At 36.3% G+C, this 20,203-nt stretch overlaps 1 protein-coding gene across 3 annotated transcripts in view; it reads left to right on the forward strand.

Moving 5' to 3' along the window:
• Positions 1–20,203, forward strand: part of ASXL3 (ASXL transcriptional regulator 3) — a 127,424-nt gene that overhangs the window by 76,053 nt on the left and 31,168 nt on the right. For 2 of the 3 annotated variants that reach the window (XM_052703873.1, XM_052703874.1), the window contains exons 2-5: positions 3–380; positions 7,713–7,830; positions 8,761–8,880; positions 13,188–13,351. In XM_052703873.1, coding sequence (XP_052559833.1) covers positions 279–380; positions 7,713–7,830; positions 8,761–8,880; positions 13,188–13,351 — 504 coding nt within the window. In that variant the 5' untranslated portion in view covers positions 3–278. The remainder of the gene's footprint in view (positions 1–2; positions 381–7,712; positions 7,831–8,760; positions 8,881–13,187; positions 13,352–20,203) is intronic. The other variant, XM_052703875.1, reaches the window with a different exon arrangement.

Genomic DNA, 20,203 nt, shown 5'->3' on the forward strand with positions numbered 1-20,203 from the left:
AGATACTGCAGATTTACCAAGGCCACAGTTGGAGAATTCTGGCTCCCTAGCTGAAGCATTTGATCAGATGTCTGGCAACATAAGTGATGATTCTTGACAAATTTTCCTGTCAACAAATGAAAAACAAGAAAAATGTGTTGCTTTTTGACTACTAGAGAGACATGGGAAGGGACAGTGGAATTTACAAAATGCATTCAGGAAAATGGAATTTCGAAGATGCTAAACTAAACTGATTTTCTGATTGTCAAGACAAGTCTAGGGAAGAGGACAGAGAAACTATGGCAGGGAGACTGCATAATGGGGAAAAGAAGCTGGAAGAGCAAGAGTTCCAGAAGGAGCTCTTCAGGGAGTACATGCATTGCCCGAAGGCAGGCTGCACGGTATGTCCCTCTAAAGGTCCCTATGCGTGGGCAGCATGTACCAGCTGCTCAACACAGTGCTTTGGTAAGACGCAAGACAGTGTTTATGGGACTTTTTTTTCTGGGTCATCCCCATGGTCCACAGCCTTTACTTGTGGTGGAAAGAAAAGGGGCAGGAATCCAAATGATCCCTCTATTCTTTTTGTGCCACTTTTTAAATATTAACTTCCAGTTGCTGGGGGCATTTGCTTGTTTGTTTTCCCTAATGGGTTGTTTGCATAGCATGCTTTTTTGCATCTGTCCTGCATGTTTGCTGTTTTAATAAATGTGGTTTTCAGAATTTCTTACTCTGAGAAATATCTAAAAAGAATTTTTAAGCAACTTTAGAACACTACCATGTTGAAGCATTGTTGACTGCTCTCCTTCACGGTAAGATTGGATCCTTCACTTAAAATCTACCCTTGAATGAAACCTTTTTTTAAATATTCCACCCATACATACATTCCCTTCCCAAATCTATGTCAAAAATTCTCTCAGCTCTCTCTTATTTCTGCTGTGTAGATGCTGTTGCTTGTCTCAAGTCTTAGACAACCAAAATGGTGGCAGCGGTCTAAATTTAAACACTGCACTTATCTGATAATGGTCTTCTTTAGATAGCCTAGGGAACTTTTAAGATGGATTGGTTGTAAGTATGGTACTAATGACAAATACTATCAGTGTAGATGGGAGTTTCATTTTGTTGGTACAGCGTACATTAGTCAAACTTTTCTGAAGATGTTACGTGATTCTTCCATATACTGGCAGTGGGTGTCTTAAGTGAATACCTTCTTCTGAGCCAAATGTAAAGAACGGATTTTGATTGGAATATTGTATTACATACAAAATAAGACCCAGGAGAAACTGAATCTGGCCTCGATTTTAAAGTTCATCTTAGAAATAGTTGGTCTTTTGAGAGAAAGGCAGGAGTTGTAATAGCTCACAACTCTTCTCAAAAGCCTCCAACAAAATGCTGACAGGCAGTAATCTGGAAATCCCTTTGTAAGAACTGTTGGATAGGTCCCCAGAAGGCTGCTTGCTAGGGTGCAGGGGCATGTGGCAGAACGCAAGCTGGAGCAGGGCGTCTGGCATAAAGACAGTCCAATCTTCATGCATACAACAGTCTAATGTAAATTGCTGAACCACTTTCTCTGAGATGTAATGACGAGATGTTTTTATCTGGAGGATGGTAGTCTAGCTTTATAGTTCCCCCACTGCACTTTGCACCCTTTACAAGTGTACAAGCGTAGTATGTTTGCAAATATGACCTGCGGGAAAATACTGTTTATTGTTACAAGATTTTGTATTGACATTGTTATATTGTTTTTAAACTGCTTTATGCAAACTGCTTGCTTACCTACATGTGCTTTATTGTTTCAAGCAGCAGCTTTCCTGTAGAATATTTTTCAGCTGGTAGATATTATTATCATATTGTTACACCATTTTGTTTTTTTTTAAATTCACTCTTCACTTTAGACAAAAAAAAAAAAAGGTCACTGAGTGAGTGCCCATGTCGTTGTCATTCCCGTTCACATGCAAGGCAGAACAGGCGTTGAACACATCACACTTTTGTTTGTCCTGTCTTTTTCTGGGATTGGGAAAGCAAACAAAACTTTACTTTGCAGTCTGTTGTGAACTGCAGCAATTGTAGGTGTGAATGTATTCTTTTACCCCTATAGAAGGTAGGGCTGACTTGCAGATGCAGACATGTGCGGGAATGCACATTCTCTCTATGTCACAAATGTCCATGCACTTTATTTTCATTTTTGTTAAAACACAGAAAAATGTTCATCTGTTAATGAGTGCTGTAATTGTGCATAAAGACCTTCAGTGCTACAGAGACCTGGAAATGATTTATGTTCCAAAAAATAAATAGGAGTATGAGAACAGACACTTATTCTACAACTGATCAGCATAAGTTGAAAATAGTCTCTAGGTTTAAGAACTTCCAGGTATTCTGCCTCTGTTCTTCATCTCCAAACAACCAGTTGTATACATATAGTGCCAATATTGTTATGTTTGGTGTACAGGTCTGGCTGGAAATACATTAATTTGTTCCATGCTTTGGAAATGATGCTTTGTATTTTGTAGCAGTTTCCTTGGGAGATTTTTATTATTGTTTTAATTATAAATTTGCATGCCTGTAACTACTTTCAGCATATGTTTACTAAGTGGTGGCATCCCAGGAACAATAATGTGTTTACTCTTCATGATTTGTGATGCTTGCTGTATTTTGTTGTTGTTTTTTTAAGTGTTCTATGTACCCATGAAACAGGTTGCCACTGAGATTTTAATTCAAGAGAAACATAGGAATTAAAGCCTGTCTTTATTTTACTAACAAGATGAAGATGAGTGAGAGGACAAAGATGGAATTTTATGGTGGTGTTAAGTGAATCAGTGATAAACTATAAATCTGTTTTGACATTGACAATTTAGGATCCATGACCATAATGCAGAGTTGTTATTTATTTCGTACAGTAGACTTCTTTTCTGTTTATTATAGCATGTGTTTTTTACATGGCAGAATGGAAGAATTCCGTAGCTTTATGTTTCTGATCCATAAACTGTGAAATTTCAAAGGTTATGTTTCATGATATGAGTTTCAGAATGTAGACTTGACATTTCAGTAACAAAAAGAAATCTGGGACAGTGTTGCTTAATGCAACCAACTGGTACATATCTTTGTTGTTAATAACTTAATTTTTAACATTCTCAGCGTGTCATGCGTTTAAGCTCAAATGAAAGTGATTTTCTACATTAATGGTTTGTTTGTGTGCTGCATTTTTTCATTATGAGTTGAAAAGATGTGGGAAAGAAAAATGAAAAAAAAAAAAATCCTAAGCAGCATTAAATGAGAGCGTAATGCTTGACATTTTACTTCTGGGACTCTTTGAGGGATATATTTTTCCCTCTCCCCAGTTATCTTTTAGTCTAAGTTTCCTTTCACTCCTGCATCAATGAATGCTTATTTTTATTTGCTTTTATTTAATGGAGTCTGCTACCTTGTTATTTAGTTGAAGAAGTCTTTCCTATGTCAAAAGCAACTACTTATATGAAAAGATTGTTTTTAAGAATATATAATGGCGTTCATGAATCCTTCAACATGCTGCTATACTCCAACAAGGTCATAAACTCCCTAAAAAAGAGGAGACCTGTTCTTGTGACCTACATATGAAAAACAGATTGAAATTAGAAGATCAGTGTTAGTTGCATTATGTTTTTCTTTTTGGCACATATCTTTTGAGTTTGGATTTTTACCACTCTTTTTTTTTTATGTTATTTTGAGCTCTTTGGATGAAAATAGATTGACAGGTTACTTAAAGTTTTTGGCAATAAAAATAATATTATTAAACAAATTAATTATACCAAGCCCTGTATAATGACCGTGGCAGTGTTATTCAACAGATGGTCACAGGTTCTGTTTTATGAATGGGAATATTGAGAATTCTCCATACTCGTTATGTGCAAGAGATTCACAGATGTCCTTTGCAAATCTGCTTGTGAAAGGCTGTATGTAAGTACTATATTTTGGTGGTGATTTTAATAGAGATTTTAATGTTTAACTTGTATGCCACATGAACCTTCATTTTCTTTCTCTCCTTTTTTATTCATGTGCTGTAGAGATAGGATGACAGTAATGTTTTACAGATTGCTGTAACGGTTCTCAGTTCTAGGAATTTACAACTTGCAGCTTTTTTTAACTGAAGCATTTAGCACAAAATGACTGAATACATTTGAAGTGTAAACATAGACCTTCATCTCATTAAGGAAAAATATGTATTATATAAGCTATCATACATGCTATATATGTTACTATCTTACTTTCTGTAGTAAAAATGACACCTTATCATTTGGTAGAGCCATTGGCTCTTTCTTGCATATATCTCTAAATATGGATGAGTTGCAATGGGCTGTGTCAGTAGAAGATGCCAATATCATTTGTGTTAGTTACTGTTTCTGTTTCTACAATGAGTTCTGGAACCATTTTTCTTTGAAATAAGTTATAAAATTTCTCATTCTCTTCAGTGGTAGTTACAAATTTTACTTGTCTACTTTGTGTTTATTCCCTTCACCAGAAGAGCTAAAACTGAAGATTTATCTGATTAAGGTGACAAGGAAAGCACTAAATTAGCTTGGTACACTGAAGGCTCAATATAGCAAAGCATTTGGTGTATATTTCACTCTGAGTAATCCCGTTGACTTCCGAGCTAAGTAGAATTAATCTTGGGATACAAGATTCTTGTCTTTTCCTACAGTAGTCTTGTATCCTAAAATTAATATCCCTCAGGCGAAGTGTAGAGCAGTTATATATTTGTCCTCAGCAGAGACTGCACGCAGTGTCCTTGGTTTATACTTAACTCCTTCTGGTGTTTGGTTTTACTAGTAACTAGGTTTCAGTCTGCAGTTTCTCCCTAGGCTTAGTTTGCTCCTAGTGTTGTCATGCAAACACTTGCCTATCCGCAATTTTAGACCCTGAACCTTTAAATTCAAAGTAGAAATATAAAAAAAAAAAAAAAAAAAAAAGTTGTGATTAGCTGAGAATAATTTCTTCCACGAAACAGGATGACTGAGCAAAATCTCAGCCATATTTTAACCATGTATGTCAAATGTGAAATTATTTACCTGATACTTTACTACACTCTCCTCCTACTTCATAGCTTTCCTTAGACAAATGGAAAGAGAAGGGTAGGGATGACTGTTAGTGTATTCTGTGGGCACAGCATGATTCACTGGCATTTTGTGTTGAAGTTAGACTGATTTTGGTGTTTGCTTAGTTTTGGGGTGGTTTTTTTTTGTTTGTTTGTTTGTTTGTTTTTGGTTTTTTTTTTTTTTTTTTCCATTTTACAACATGACTATTGGCTGTCCACACATATGCATCTTTATTGTCAGCTTGAGTCACCCTATACAGCCCCATCTGGTGATCCATCCCTTGTGTTGTGAGACTGGAGGAGGGACTGCCAGTGAAAGAAAGAATGTTAGAGGGAGAAGGAAATGCTGAAAAACAAATATGTATCAAGAGAAGTGCTTCTTTAAGGTTCTGTTTTGTTCTCACTTGTTGAGGCAGTTAGCCTCTAGCTCATGAGTGTGCTGTGCAGTACCACTGGTAGCAGTGTCCACCAGATCCTACTTTCTTGCCTTTGTGGCACTGAGGGTTTTCCTGGGACATGCTGGGATGGGTGCTCCTGTTCCATACAACCATGTGAGCATAGCATGCCCCGTGCTGGCCAAAACAAGGTAAGTGAGTAGTCTGCTTGGCAAAGACTGGGTAGTGCTGCCCTTGCTCTGGCAGCTAGCATGTTCCCTGCAGCATACAAACACTGATCACCTGACATGGGTGCTTCACCATGTCCTGTCCCCTCTCCTTTCTGTGGCCTTGAGTCTAAAGCGTGGATAATTGAGAGGCTTTAAAAGAATCTACCTTTGTCATGGCAGTGATATAAAACACTATGACAATACTTTTATAAGGTGCTGGAAACAAGGTCATGAGCCCTGGTAAAGGTGGAAATTGCCATGAAACTGCAGGAGAATGTGGGACTTTTTTGTGTTCATATTCATTTGTCTAGGGAGGATACTACTGAGGTTGGATGTTTTCTCTTTGTTCATTGTGTAAATAAGGCTCTGGGGCACAACAGTGCAATGACTGGGTTGTGGTTATGTCATATTGTTAGGACAGCAGTTGGCTGTCTTTTCACTTAATTTTTAGCGGACTATTTGTTGAGTGGCATCACTCTTGAATGAAGGTCACCTGTTTTGATACCTGGGTTGGCATGACTGTACACTGAGGAATAAGTTTTGGAATTCTGGGGTACTTTTTGAGACATTGTTACATTTTGTAATTTTCTATCCATGGGTATGACTATCTTTGCCCATTACAAGTATGAATTTTGTGTCTTTCTGTAGGCTGTTCTTCATTGCTTTCTGTTTGTGTCTTTGGTTCAGTGCAGATCCGACCAGGTTCTTCTATTTGTTTGATTTTGGGTGTCGTAATTCACTTTTTATTGGACAGTGCTCATGTGTCTTTAAAGAACTGTACTATAAAAGGGGTTAATCGATGAAATAGCTTTTATGTGGCTTGGTGTATTTTATGTTGCATAGTGTGTTATTTAGAAGAGTGGAATGATATTGATTTCTTTTTTTCAGGAATCTTTTTTTTTTTTCTCTATTTGATTTAGCTATGTGAACTTTTTGAATATTGCAGATTAATTGAAGTTACAGATTTAATCTTTATAAGTCTTTAATCATTCATGCTTATAAAACTATAGGACTAATTCATATCAAATACATATCGTATTGATATAGTATTACTTTAATAAATCTCTCAGAAGATCATAACACAAATTACATTTATATAAAGAGAGTGCACAGTAAGATGGTGCAGGAAAATAGACAGGAGAATAGAAGGGATCCGTATTAAGCCCAGCCCATCCTGATTAATTCCAGAATTTTAATGCTTGCAAATGTATCAATGTGCAAGCATTCATATTTGTACATTTTAAGATCTTTTGAATCAAGTATCATTTTCCACATCAAACAATCTGTCAGGTATTTGCTATTACAAACCTTTAAATATTTGGTATTGCATTATCAACCCTGCACTCGATCCATTTATGAAACACAAAGCACTTCCATTTGTAGAGATTTATTCTTGTATCATTTTTCCCGAGATTTGCCAGAACATCATCGCGTTCGTGTTCTGAAGGTTAATGCCCGAAGTCAAGCAGGCAGAAGCCAAGTGCTGCAAGGTTTCCAAGATTAGGACTGATTCCCTTCACAAAAATAAATGATTCCTGCCATGTTCAGTGATTTTGTGCAGCACTACTCACGGCTGAGTGAGTGCATCAATACTGTAGTCCTTACATGCTGTACATACTGATGACACTCTGTGTTAACTTGATTGACTGAGCAGTATACTGGAGAGGATGCACCTGCGAGAGATGTGCAGACACATATATTTTTATTCTTGTTTTGAAACATTTATTTTCTGTTTTTTTTACCTGGAATTCTTAGTTTCACATTCCATGGGTTATCATGTTGTGCTGTTAAGGTAGAGCAAACAATTATGTGCTTCTTTGTTGTCAAAGTTGTGAGGGAAAATGATCTGAGGTGCATCTTTCTCTTTATAACCAAAAAGCCTGATTTTGTATTTTAAAGGAAAATGACATAAAGGGGACAAATGCGAAATCTGGCAATTCAGTAACTACGTAAATTACGCTTATTTTAAGAGATTCAGTGAAATGGTAGAGAAATGTCTCGTGTAATTTGCTTATGAGCAGTATTTTTTTGTTACATTTTTATGTTTTGTTATCATTTTTATAGGCTTTAAGACAACAGCAGAAAAGAAGAAATGGAGTCTCAATGATGGTAAACAAGACTGTTCCTCGTGTTGTTTTGACACCATTAAAGGTGTCTGATGAGCAGTCGGATTCACCTTCAGGTAAATAGCTAAAGGACTGTTTGCAAGATCAGTGCTAGTCACAGAGCCTTCCTCTGAGTCAGATGTGTAGCATACAGAATGGGAGACTGCTGAAAATAATATTGTCACTTGGAAGCTTTGTGTAACGTCTTTATTTCCTTATCAAATCTGTGACTCAAGGACGGAGATTTTACTTTAATTTTAATAAAGAGCTGAAGGCACACAGTAAAATGGCAATTAATAATAGCAGCAGCCTTAAAGGAATGCAAAGTAACATTTTATTTGGCTCTGGAACTCTAATGGAGGACCACATGCTGGTATTCAAGGCCATGAAAAGGAGAGGGGAGAAGAAAGGCAAGCTTCTCTGTGAATGTGAATTTGTGTCAATTCTGCATTGCAATCCTGGGATCCTTTTGTTAGCTTTTCTTGTTCTGGTGCTGTTCTTAGCACCACAGTGTTACTATGACCTTTAGCTCCGATTAAGTTTCTTCATTTTAAGAGATTTTTATGTCTGTGTTTAACAGAAATTGACAATTGTATTTCCAGGCATCTCCATTCTGTAAGTGCTACTTCAGAGAAAAACGATCTTTTTTCACCTTTAGATTGCATTACTGCCCCATAGCTTGAGGTTAAAATATTTTTAAAGATATCCCTTGTGTGTTATAGGAAAACGTTATTTTTATTAGATCAGTGAACATTTTTATTGACTATAATGTTCAATAAACTTTAGTTTTCAGCGCTTAATTGACTTATTGATCTTTTTCTTCCATTTCCTCTGATGATGAGAAATTGTATTGTGACCAGAAAGGTGCACTGCCTCTCAGCAAGTAGATGTCAGTTTTCTTTAATCCCATTTTTGCTGTGTTTACAGTGTAGCAAGGGGACAGGGAGGAGGGAGAGCTTGTGATACAAGTGCATCAGTATCATGCTTTGTTCTGTTTTTCTCCTAAGGATCTGAATCTAAAAATGGTGAAGCAGATGGTTCTGATAAAGAGATGAAACATGGACAAAAGTCTCCAACTGGAAAACAAACAAGCCAGCACTTAAAGAGGTTAAAAAAATCTGGTTTAGGTGAGTGAGAGTAAAATAAGTATATTTATTTGTTATTATACTATTGAGATGTTTAGAATGGCTATGCTGTATTTAAAAGTTTTGTGTTGCTGATTTACCAGTCTCTTTCTCAAAGTCCGAAGTTGACCTTTTCGCAAGAAAGTATCTTTTTTTTCTGGCTGTTTTGAAAATCCACAGGCAATTGTTTTTCCCCAAGAATGCTTTTCTGTACTTGCTTTTTAAATTTGACAGTCCCAAGCAAGTGCAGACAGAGGTCATTTAGCAGCTTGCTTCTGATTGCTGCGTTATGATTTTTGGGCGGGTGGTAAGGGGTGGAGTAGCAGATATTCTTTCTTACTGTTAAGTCTGCTTGCAGTCTTAATGCATGCTTAATCCCAAAGAGAATAGTGTATTTTCTTACATATCTGTTCTATTCTAAGTTAACTCTCTCCTTCATTTGCATTATTCTGTGTCATGTAGAGGTTTGGCACATCATTTTTGATTGATTCTGTTTCTTTGGTTGATTTGTTTCTTCTGCTGGATCCTAAATTATTTTTGAAGCTACATCTCTTGAGGTTGTAGATACAGTTTCTGTTTTTTGTTTTCCATGTTATTTACCAAGATTCGTGAATGCTGATCTGTAATTAATGAAGAATTTTCTCTGAAGAGATGCAAAGAGTAAAGTCCCAATAGCTCCATGTGATGGAGAAATTTTTTCTGCACTGCACAAAACATAATTGGAAATGTTCCCTAAGGAACAGAAAAAGTACTATTCACTAAGACTCTTGTCTCGTATAAAGCAAAGTCGAATAATTACATAACTGTTTCTTTACAGAGGACCTTTTGCATTCAGCAGACTGCTGAATCATTTAGAAAAGAATTTCGCAATGTGACCACATTGGAAATGTTTGCAAACAAGTTTTTCATAATGGCTGGATAATCTCCAAAATTATTTAATGCCTGTTTTCATTATAGGATTGTTTTTCTTTATGAACAGCCTCATCTATTTTCTTATATAACAATTCTGCAAAATAATGAAGATACTTGCTCAATATTATAGGTTGCTTGTTAAATACTCTGTTTCCAGTTTCTGGTGAACTCTTTTATACAAGCCTCATTGTATCGCAAACTTCCAGGAAATTGTGTTTTGATTTCATATATGATCTTCTGGCAGAATATTTATTGATCTCAGATGGATATGTAGTGTCTCTGTTGATCAAATGCTGTTACTCAAAACTGATAATACTGCCTTTTTGCTTTGCAAAAATATGTTCAATTTCTGATGATTTCCTGTAACTTTTCTCTAGCTGTGAGACTGAGACGTGTGATTTGATGCACCCATTCCTCCCTATCCCTAGATATTTCATCAATATGGCCTCTGGTACCAAATACAGAATGAATTCATTAAATCTTTTTTTTTGTAGCTTTCAGAATAAATTCTGCAGCCATTTGAGGTACCATCCTTGGAACGTGGGATATACTGTAGAAAGATTAAAGTTTTCTGTGATTTCTGTCCTTCTATTTTGACTCCCATACTTCAATGTAGAAATATATATTTTTCACCCTTTTCATAGGTAATGCTTTATCTTGAAGACTAATCTCTTATTTTCCAAGGCTGTAAGCTTGTCTTTCTTTCTTATCCTCCAGATTCTATTTCTGATCTGGCCAGAGGTACTCCCAAACTGCGGTAGCAGCTACATAAAGACTCAAAGTGTCTTTTTCCGTGGAAACACAACATGAAAAACATTGACAAATGCTCTGTGATAAACTCCTGTCTCTCAGAGTTATGAGTAGCTACGCAGTGGAGGTGTACAGTCAAATTCCACAGTGTTGCTACTTTCCCTGCTGTTCTGAAATATTTCTCGAAATCTGACTATGAACTTGAAACCTACAGCAATGGTCCTAAAGCTAGGAGGGATACAGGAGAGAAAACTTGTTGCCTTTCTGAACAGATCTTCTCTTATTTTTTTTTCCCCTTTTTTTATTTGCCATATCTATGCTGGCCACTCACAGTGATCTGGTAGCCTGTTATCCTAGGAGTAGTGTGTGTGTTTCTTCCTCATGTTGATAAAGCAGCCATAGCAACGTGCAGTGGTAGGAGGTTAAATAATTGGAAAATGTGTAACTCAGGCACACAGAATTAGGCGTGAGTTTCTGGTACTGTCTTGGTCTCTTCTCACTATTAAAATACCTACCAATGTTGGATGTTACTGACTTTGCAATCATATCTTCTGTTTTGGTTTGGACCACCTATATGCGTATGGCATAATCCGAAGCATCAACTGGGGAAAATGTTACTTCATTTTGTAGTTACTTAGAAGATAGAGATGTGTATGCTTTATGGATTAAAGAAAGGAATATATATACAGGCATTGCATTTGGATACATCATACTACTTGTGTTACACTTGGAGATTGTGTTCTTTTTGCATTCATATTTTGTGGGTGGAACAGATGGTGAGGACATTTTACTGTGATGCATTCATGAAAATGAGCACTTCTTCCACACAGTTGTCTTTTATAACAGGGCATTCATTTGTTCATAGTGGAGATTTTGCTGTGCAGAGATACAGTATGTTAGAAATGAGTTGGAAAAGGATATGTACTGAATGCAAAGTAACGGTTGTCTCATTCAGTTACTATTGTTTGCTAAAAAGTAAAAGGAAATTAGAAGAATGTTTGTGGGAGGCTGTGACTGAAGGGGAGCTTGCAGAATTTACAAATCTATTGCAGTTTCTTTCATTTCTGCACTTTGTGGGTGATGCTATAACCTTTCAGGATAAATGATCATAGTCTTCCAAGAAATCTAAAGCGTAACAGCACTGCTTTTATTAATGTTAGCAGTTTAACACTTTGTACCATTTGAGAATTTCCTAATATGCCCAAATATCCATATTTATAAAATATAAATATTCTTAACAAAACAGTTATAATTCTTGCTACAAGGTTTCTCTTGTATCATTTCTGAAATATTTGAAAGTACAACAGATCAAAACCTCCTGTGAAGAGTTAGAAGTTTTTGATTTGTAATGGCCTCCTATGCTCCTTACTTCTTCCATTCCTGTACTGTGTATCATAGTATGTTAAGACTGGAAGGCAAAAAGGTTCATAGCAGTATGTATATATCCTGATGCAGGCAGCAGTAGTGAGCTGCTTTTTAAGGGGCTTTGTCTATTAGTATTATCACAGAAATAAAAGCAAAGTTAGGCCAGATGGGACTTCCAGTAGTGACCCAAATTCATTAGTCACAAGGCAAAATCAGCTTGTACATCTGTCATTCCTGACAGATATTTCTCTGCATATTCTTAAAAGTTTTCCAGTGATAAAGACTGAAATGCCTTTCCTGAGATATCTTCATCAGAGGGTGGTTGGGCCCTGGAACAGGCTCTCCAGGGCAGTGGTCACAGCACTGAGCTTGCCAGAATTGAATAAGCACCTGGACAACATCCTCAGACATACGGTCTGATTTTAGGGTGAGGCTATGTGGAGCCAGGAGTAGGATCTGATAATTCTTATGGGTCCCTTCCAACTTAAGATATTCTACAGTTCTATGATAATCTAATGTCCTAGGTGGCTGAAAGCTTTGTATTACCTTGACAGTAATATTTCATACTGTGCAACACTTCCTTTGCTCTAGACTGTGGGCAGTAGGAAGACATTTATGCCTGTATTCAGTTTTTAATATATTTTCCCCTTCCTCCTGTGTAGTCTTTGTCTTATTTTTCCTCATGGACTCTGTTTTGAGACTTCTGATAATTGTTGCTGTTGTCTTCTCTGTGTTGCTCATTTTTCATCATAGGTTCTAACAAAAATTCTGAGAAATACATGTTTTCAAACACGAAATTAACACTGTAGATATTCTCACCTCTGTGATAACTGTCTATTCATACAGGTAGGTTTTAGCAAGTCTGTGGACTGAGTTAGGCAAACCATAGTGCACTGCAAATGCGGGGCACAGGCCCAAGAAAATCTCTCTATAATAATTGATTGGCATCAGCCTTTTGCTTGGAAATAGAATTATGTTGATGACAGGAAAATTATCTGCTTCTGCTGAGTTGAGTTGATCTCTTGATCTGAATGTAAGAATGTGTCTGTTGTGCTGTTGACTGGAACATGGATGCTGTAAGATCTCAAGAAAGAAATTCAGGAAATATAAAACAAGCTGTGAGCAAAAAAAAGGCTGCTACCATCTGAGAGTACCATTTCTCTGGAGCTTTCTATATTAAACTGATGAAAACTAAAAGCATAAAAACAGGAATTGTTTTTATTCTCTTTCTTTATATGTGTTTGAAACTATTTCTTGGTTGTTGTTTTTTTTCTTCTCTCCAGGACATTTGAAATGGACCAAAGCTGAGGATATTGACATAGAAACACCAGGATCTATTCTAGTGAACACCAACCTGAGGGCTTTAATAAATAAACACACCTTTGCTTCTTTACCTCAGCACTTTCAACAATACCTCCTGCTTTTGCTTCCAGAAGTAGACAGACAGGTAAGTAGAAACATGGAATATTTCTTTCTGTACTTATTGAGACTTTTTTTAAATAGTGTGTTTTCATTTTCTGACTTGATTGACTAGGAATTGTTCTAGAGAAGACTAAGAAGAGTATTTCCATGCTTCTATTAGGTAAAACTGTTATATGTAAAATGAATGTAAAGTCTACCTCAACACTGACCAGCTTCTGCAGATCTTCTGAATTTGTCAGAATTCTTAATTAGCTTAATTAGCATTGCAAGTACAATGGCTTTACTTATAACTTTCTTACTAATAAAAATAAAATAAAAATATATATATTTTTAAACATGGAAGCTCTAGAACTGAAGTGTCATTTACCTTCTTAATATATTTCTTACAGCTGAGATTTTGGCAAGAAAATCAAGAGAATGAATTTAATCATACTCACTATTTAAAAGTAACACATTTCCTTTTAGTCGGTGTTTCAGAAAATATTCACATAATGTATACATTACAAATGTTATTTCAAAGGTCCAACGCTACATCATCGAACACTATTGCTTCCCAAGATAATTCATCACAAAAAATCAGCAAAAAAGAGTTGAGACATTTACAGGTGTCCTGTCTTTGTCCTTCTCATAGCATTCAGTGGAGTTGTACAGAATACCATGTTTTAACATGCACGTGGAAGGCCAAGGTCTTCATTCATCTCTTGAGGATTAATGAAAATGTTTGGCTTCAGTTGTGATAGTCTGAGGATTGTTACCTGCTGGAGAGTAAAGTAGCAATGATCTGTGCCGAGTTCTTACTTAGCAGAAGTCATAGTAGAGAGAGAGTTGCATCTCAGAACGTGTCGTTTTCTATACCTGAAGAGCTGCATTCCAGATACGGACTGATGAAACCAAATGAACTGATGTGCTTTTCATTCCTGTGGTAAATGGCAAACACCAGTGCAAAACTCAAGGATCAAGTGAGGGTGAGAGTGAATTCCAGTCAGGAAGTTCTGGTGAGAGCCTCTGATGTTAGTCAGTCTTACTGAGAATGGCAGGTTCTTTCAGTCTTCTTCCTTTATTTCTGCTTTCTAAATCAAATGGGACATCAGTCAAGAAAAAATGGAGTAAAACTATTTGACTTAACGGCCTGTCTCTGAGCATTCAATTTAGTTGTTTTGTGCTGTCCTTTTCTTGTGAGCGTTGCTACTTCTGCGGTTCTGGCTGATGGTTTTCCTTCCTGTGTGCTGCTGTACACTTGGTGGCTGTTCTCTTCCCCAGAAATTGCTGCATTTCTATGTTGTCATGTGGATATAGTATATGAAGTACTGTAACGAATGGTACGATGAGGACGTAATAGAGTTATGCTATTTGTGTTTATATAGTGATCTGTGAAATGAATTACTAATGAAGTGCAGTCTCATTTAAGCTTTATTACTGTTCCACACAGAAAAGTCCTATGATGAATGAGCCTTTGTCATTTCTGTCATAAACACTATTTTTCTGGGCGGTATAACTCCTCCTCCTCAAATCATACTGAGCTGAAACTTGTCATGCATATGTCAGTTTGAATAAGCATTTCTAGAAACCATTTGGTAAGAGAGCTGAGGTTTCCTTTTCCTGTATGTGTAAGTGTTAATTATAAATAAATAATATCTCTCTTAAACCCAGTTACTTTAACATGTTCAAAAAAAGTTTGGGGCCAAATTGGGAACTTCACAGGAAGTTTCTTCTGATTTTTTCTTTTGCTTCCAAGTTATTTGCAGAAGAGTCTTGGAAGCCCTTCATGGCTGCATGAAGCAGGGAGCTTTAGGAAAGTTATGCCAGAATGGAAAGAGTGTAAGAACTACTGTACTGATGTTATTCATCAGTACAGTGTCTATCAGTGTCTATCAGTTATTCACATTAAGAATTGATTTCAGTTTTTACATTACTTTAAATTTGATTTCAGTAGCAGTGAGTTCTGTGTATAATTCTTTCTATTCAAATTGCCTTTGAGAAAAATTCAGCATGTTGGCAGCAAGGTTTCACCAAAGATTTTATTTGCTTTCATTTGGGTTCTGAGTGAAATAATATGAGGACATTGTTCACAGAAGCAGCCCTGAGCAGTTTTCTGATTACCGGGCTGTTCCAAAATTTTGCATCGTTAGATACTGGAAACAACATATCAGCAGGTATTTAGATCTTTGTCAACCTAAATAGTCTCAAGAGTTCAAAAACCTTAAAATTCAGTGATTCAGGAGCCTGTTGGGGGATTCATTATGAGTCCTAGATGGCTGAATTGTCAATAATAAAACATGTAAGTGTAGCAAAGTCTTTGCATAAAGGATTTCAATTACAATAAATCCCAGCAAATAATTTTTCTATTCAACTCAAATTTGAACAATCTGCAAGTGAAAAACAATGAAATTTTCATCAGACAAACAGTTCTATTATTAATAAATCAATATGATGATTTTATATAATAAACACCTTTCTGATCACCTCTCGGCAAACTTTGATCTTCAGAGTGGGAAGTTTATTTGTATCTAGATTGCTTTATTACATCAACAAGGTCTGTAAGTGCTTAACTAATTCTGGTCTTCCAGGATTTAACTCCCTATCCTTTATTTTCTCTGCTGGTAACACTGAGTTCTCCTGAGCTTCTTACAGTTAATACCCGTCCTACCCATTCACAAAGGATGGGAATTTACTGCTGCAAAACAATCACCAGGGATCTCAAAGCCTCTTCCGATGTGTGTATTAATTTATTATGTCATACCAGACCAAACTTATTCATGAAGAGCATTTAAGACAATAGGAGTTACCCTACCAAAATTTCTATCTTGTCTTTAATTGTTTTATGAAACAAGTTAGACATTCGCTAATTTTTCTTTTCTTAATCATTCCACAACTTACAGATTGCCAAGGTAGTTATTTAAATGCAGATCTCTAAATTTAACGGTTCTTTGAGAAAAGCCTCATACGTTGAAGTGCTCAAGGACAAGTTGGATTGGGCTTTGAGAAACCTGGGCTAGTGGCAGGTGTTGAAGGTCCTGTCCAACCCAAACTATTCTATGGTTCTACGAAGGACTTAGGCTGTGTAATATTGCCCAAATGCATTTGAGTTATTTCAGGTTTATAGTAAGCCAATCCACTAAAAAGAAAAACACAACTTACAAATGAAAAGATGTTAAAATGGGTCAAAACATACTGTAATCTTCTTGTTTCCAAATCAGTGAACTTCTAAATAATGACTGTCTCCTGGGTCAGTGCCATTATAGCATCTTGTTGTGTCACGTTCAGCTCAAGTTCAGTGTTTCTCTCTTCACCTGCTGAATATAAGTTGATGCTGTCACTTCCAAGTTGATTATGTCACCTTTCAAAGGTTCCTTCTCACTTTGCATTGAAAAAATGGACGTCAATGTCAACTAGTAATTTTCTTTGTCCTATTTAAAATAGCTAGAAGTAATTAAAGGGAAAGTTATATATAGAATTCCTTTTCAAAACCTCTTTGCTTTTGAATGGGTTGAATCAGCATAATATCATTCAAACAACAATAACACTGTACCCCAAAATGCTGCTACTCCCAAGCACATCAGTGAGTTCTGCAGAGAAGAGGAATAAATACTGTAGAAAAATGCATTCATTTGCAGAAGACAGGGGAGAAATCTGGTACATCCTATTCGGACAACTGATCTTGTTTTTAGTCTTTATATTCAACAGAATCTAATGTATTTTTGCTGTGTATTAGATTTATATTAGAAGAGAGAAGTGAAGCTTTATTTTCACCATCTTTCTCTTTGCTTTCTTAACTTCATCAGTACATTAAGATGATATTTCCAGCATTTTCTTTCTGTTCAGAAATTAGTCCTTTGAGTATTTATTTCCTCCCAGCTTTGCTTTACATCTCTTCATGGAATTAAAAGGTAGTAGTAGCTCAGTTGCTACCATTTCATACATCAGCTGCCTTTTTCTTCTAATGCCACAACCTTTTAGCTGTCCTTTTCAATTCTCTATCATCAGAAAACTCACTAGCTTTCAAATATTTATTATTATGTTCCTGTACATGTCTGAGTTCTACAGTGAAATTGTTTTAGGGTTATAACAAAAGCACTCAGTTCAGAGGAGAATGTTGAAGGAGAGGGTGAAATGTAACTTACCTTCTGCACATTAGTTTATTTAAAAAGCTGTTAAATTGATACCCCTGTGTGTGTAGTAATTTAAGGTCATTTTCTGCCACATTTCTCTGTGACATTTTTTCTTTGGTTTTATTGGTTAATGTGGATAGTACAGTGTTATTGTAATCTGCTTTATTTGCACAACTTTGTAGGGTAGTTTTAATATAGCTCTCTTATGGACTAGATGGATGGAGAAACTTCAAAGCACACGCACTGCCTTTTCAGTAAGGTTCTAGGGCTCCAATTTCAGAGCTGTGCTAGAGAGCATCACTGTTCAGAAAGTTACTTTCCCCAAACACAGCTGTATGGATAAGTCTGCACATTTCGCATTCATATATTAACAACAAACTTTACGTGAAATGAAGACTGAAGGATTTTAATTTAAAATCGCTGTTGGCTTTAGCTAACAGGAATATTCTTTTAGCCTCCCTAGTGCAGCCCAGCAGGGCTCACTGTAATTGCAGTCTGATGTGGCTGTTCTGATGGAGGCTGTAATGGCATGCTTGCTCTCTTGTTTGCAGTCATTCTCTCAGGTCCTCCTCAGTATCAGCACTTCTACGTACCCAGAAGTTCACATTTTTGATTCTCACGTTTGTTTGTTTTTTCTGTAGGTTTGGTCACCGTATTTCAGAAGTGTAAACTGGAGCACTGTGGGTTTTTTTGCCATCCTGCATCCATGTTGTTGAAATTCTTTCATTTCTGCAAGCTCTTTTCACACTTGCAGAATTTCTCACCTTCACAAATACATAGTGCATCAGTGTCAGCAGTTACATTTGTCTGATACAGTGCTCAACTCAGAATAGCTAGTTAGGGCCCAGCAGTGGTTCCATGCCAGCTGGAAGCTTAAGGTCCAGGAGGCGTGGCTTTCTCTGCAATATCTTTTTCCTCAGGTTCTTCTGGTTTGTGAGAGCTCCAGGCTCATGTTATTTCTTCATATTTGAACTAGTGAAGCTTTTGTTCCCCTCTCCTTCTCTCCAAGTTTTATATAGGTTTTAGTGCTAAAAAAGTGGATGTTTTGTGCAATTCCAGCTCTGTTTATATTTATAGAATAGTGGTACTTTAAAAAGAGAAAATAATTGACAAAACCACTCTCCTCCAGTGAGGGAGTATTTACACAAATCCCTTTTTTAAAAGACTGTGCTTGGAGCTTTATTATGAGAGTGTAACTAATATGTGGACATAAATGGTAACATATATAGACAGAAGGGACTAGCATGCTTCAAATTATGTGGCTATTAAGGGTGCATTGCATTAATGAAACATATACTGTTTCAACTGTTCTTTCCTTGCAAAATGCTAATAAAAGGTAAGAGTTGGTCTGCGGTGCCTCCAGCGTTGCCACTGTAGGGCTGCACTGGAGTTAATGCGGAGATCAGAATATGCCTCCTAGAGACTTACAGAAGAGTCGTAGATGGAGTGCACTGGAAAGGAGAGCAAACAGAATGATCCATCCGTACTTCTGCTGCAGTCACTGTCCTTCTTTTTATCTTCACTTATTCTCTTCTCTCCCCTTCTTCTCTTTGTTCTTCCCTCCCTCCCTTCCTCTCTCTCTTCCATTCAGTATCTCTATTTACTATATTTTCCTTGCTTAAAGAAAAAGGGTAAAAGAGATTGCTTTTTTTCCCAGTTAGTGAGAGTATTATTTATCTGCAAACTGTTCCAGTTCACTTTTCTTTAGCTTGCTCTCTCTTGTTTAAAGAACGGAAAGTCTTTTTTTTTCCCCCCATTGGCAGACAATATTTTATAATGACTACAAAAGAAAAGAGGTAGGATGCACCATTTTCAGTTATAATACTCATCAGAACAGACTAATTTTAGATGTTTGCATGTAGCATCCCCTCACCTCCTGTTTCTCTGAGCCAGAGGTGTATGTCATTTATTTTTATCAAAAGCTAGATGAGTAGATACTGGCCTGTATATTGCTTTTTCTGTACCTTCCCCAGCATATAAACATTATTAGATAATTTCATGATTTCTTACTTTCTCTAAAACTTGTTCTTGGAAAAAGTTGCATGTTTGCCTTGATCACAGCTTGCATATGTTTGGTTTTTTTACTTTTTTTCCACATTTACATATCTCTTCTACCTTTATAAATACTTGCAGTTTATTACATGTTCTGACATGCTTGGGGTTGGTAGCTGTATGATGTATGTAATTTTAATGCATATAGAAAGTACTATTTGCTATGTATTCTGATTTTCCTTATATTTTACTTATTTTTTACTTCATTTTGAAACTTTCCTTATCTTTTCATTTTCCCAGATTCATTATTCTCCTTAAATTTTTCATTTAATTTCTTGCATCTGAGCCCAACCAGATTGCATTGTATTGTCGTTTTTGACACTACAGTGTATTGGAATGAATATAGCTATCCCATTTGTCTTCTTGATCTAGACAAGGTCTAAATTAGCAAGTCACATTTCATTTTGAAAACATATGTTTGCAATTCTTCCAGTCTTACTTGACATATTTCCTTCTTTAGTGAAGATTGAAAATGTCTTTGTTTCTTTCTTTAAAAGACTCTTCTTCCTTCTCTCATCTTGTTGTCTGAAGCAATTATTCCTATGATAGTAGATATTTTCTTGTTTCATCTTCAGGTATTTTACTTCTAAGTTTAGTCTAGTTGTTTTTTAAAGGACAGAAGTAATATTTAGAATTACTTTCACTATCTATCTTTGGAATCTGTCTTTGTATTTGCATTCCAGGACAAACTGTGCTATGCTGGTGGTCAGTTTGGA

The sequence above is a fragment of the Tympanuchus pallidicinctus genome, unplaced genomic scaffold, assembly GCF_026119805.1.
Source record: "Tympanuchus pallidicinctus isolate F22 unplaced genomic scaffold, pur_lepc_1.0 scaffold5, whole genome shotgun sequence".
Lineage (NCBI taxonomy): Eukaryota > Metazoa > Chordata > Aves > Galliformes > Phasianidae > Tympanuchus > Tympanuchus pallidicinctus.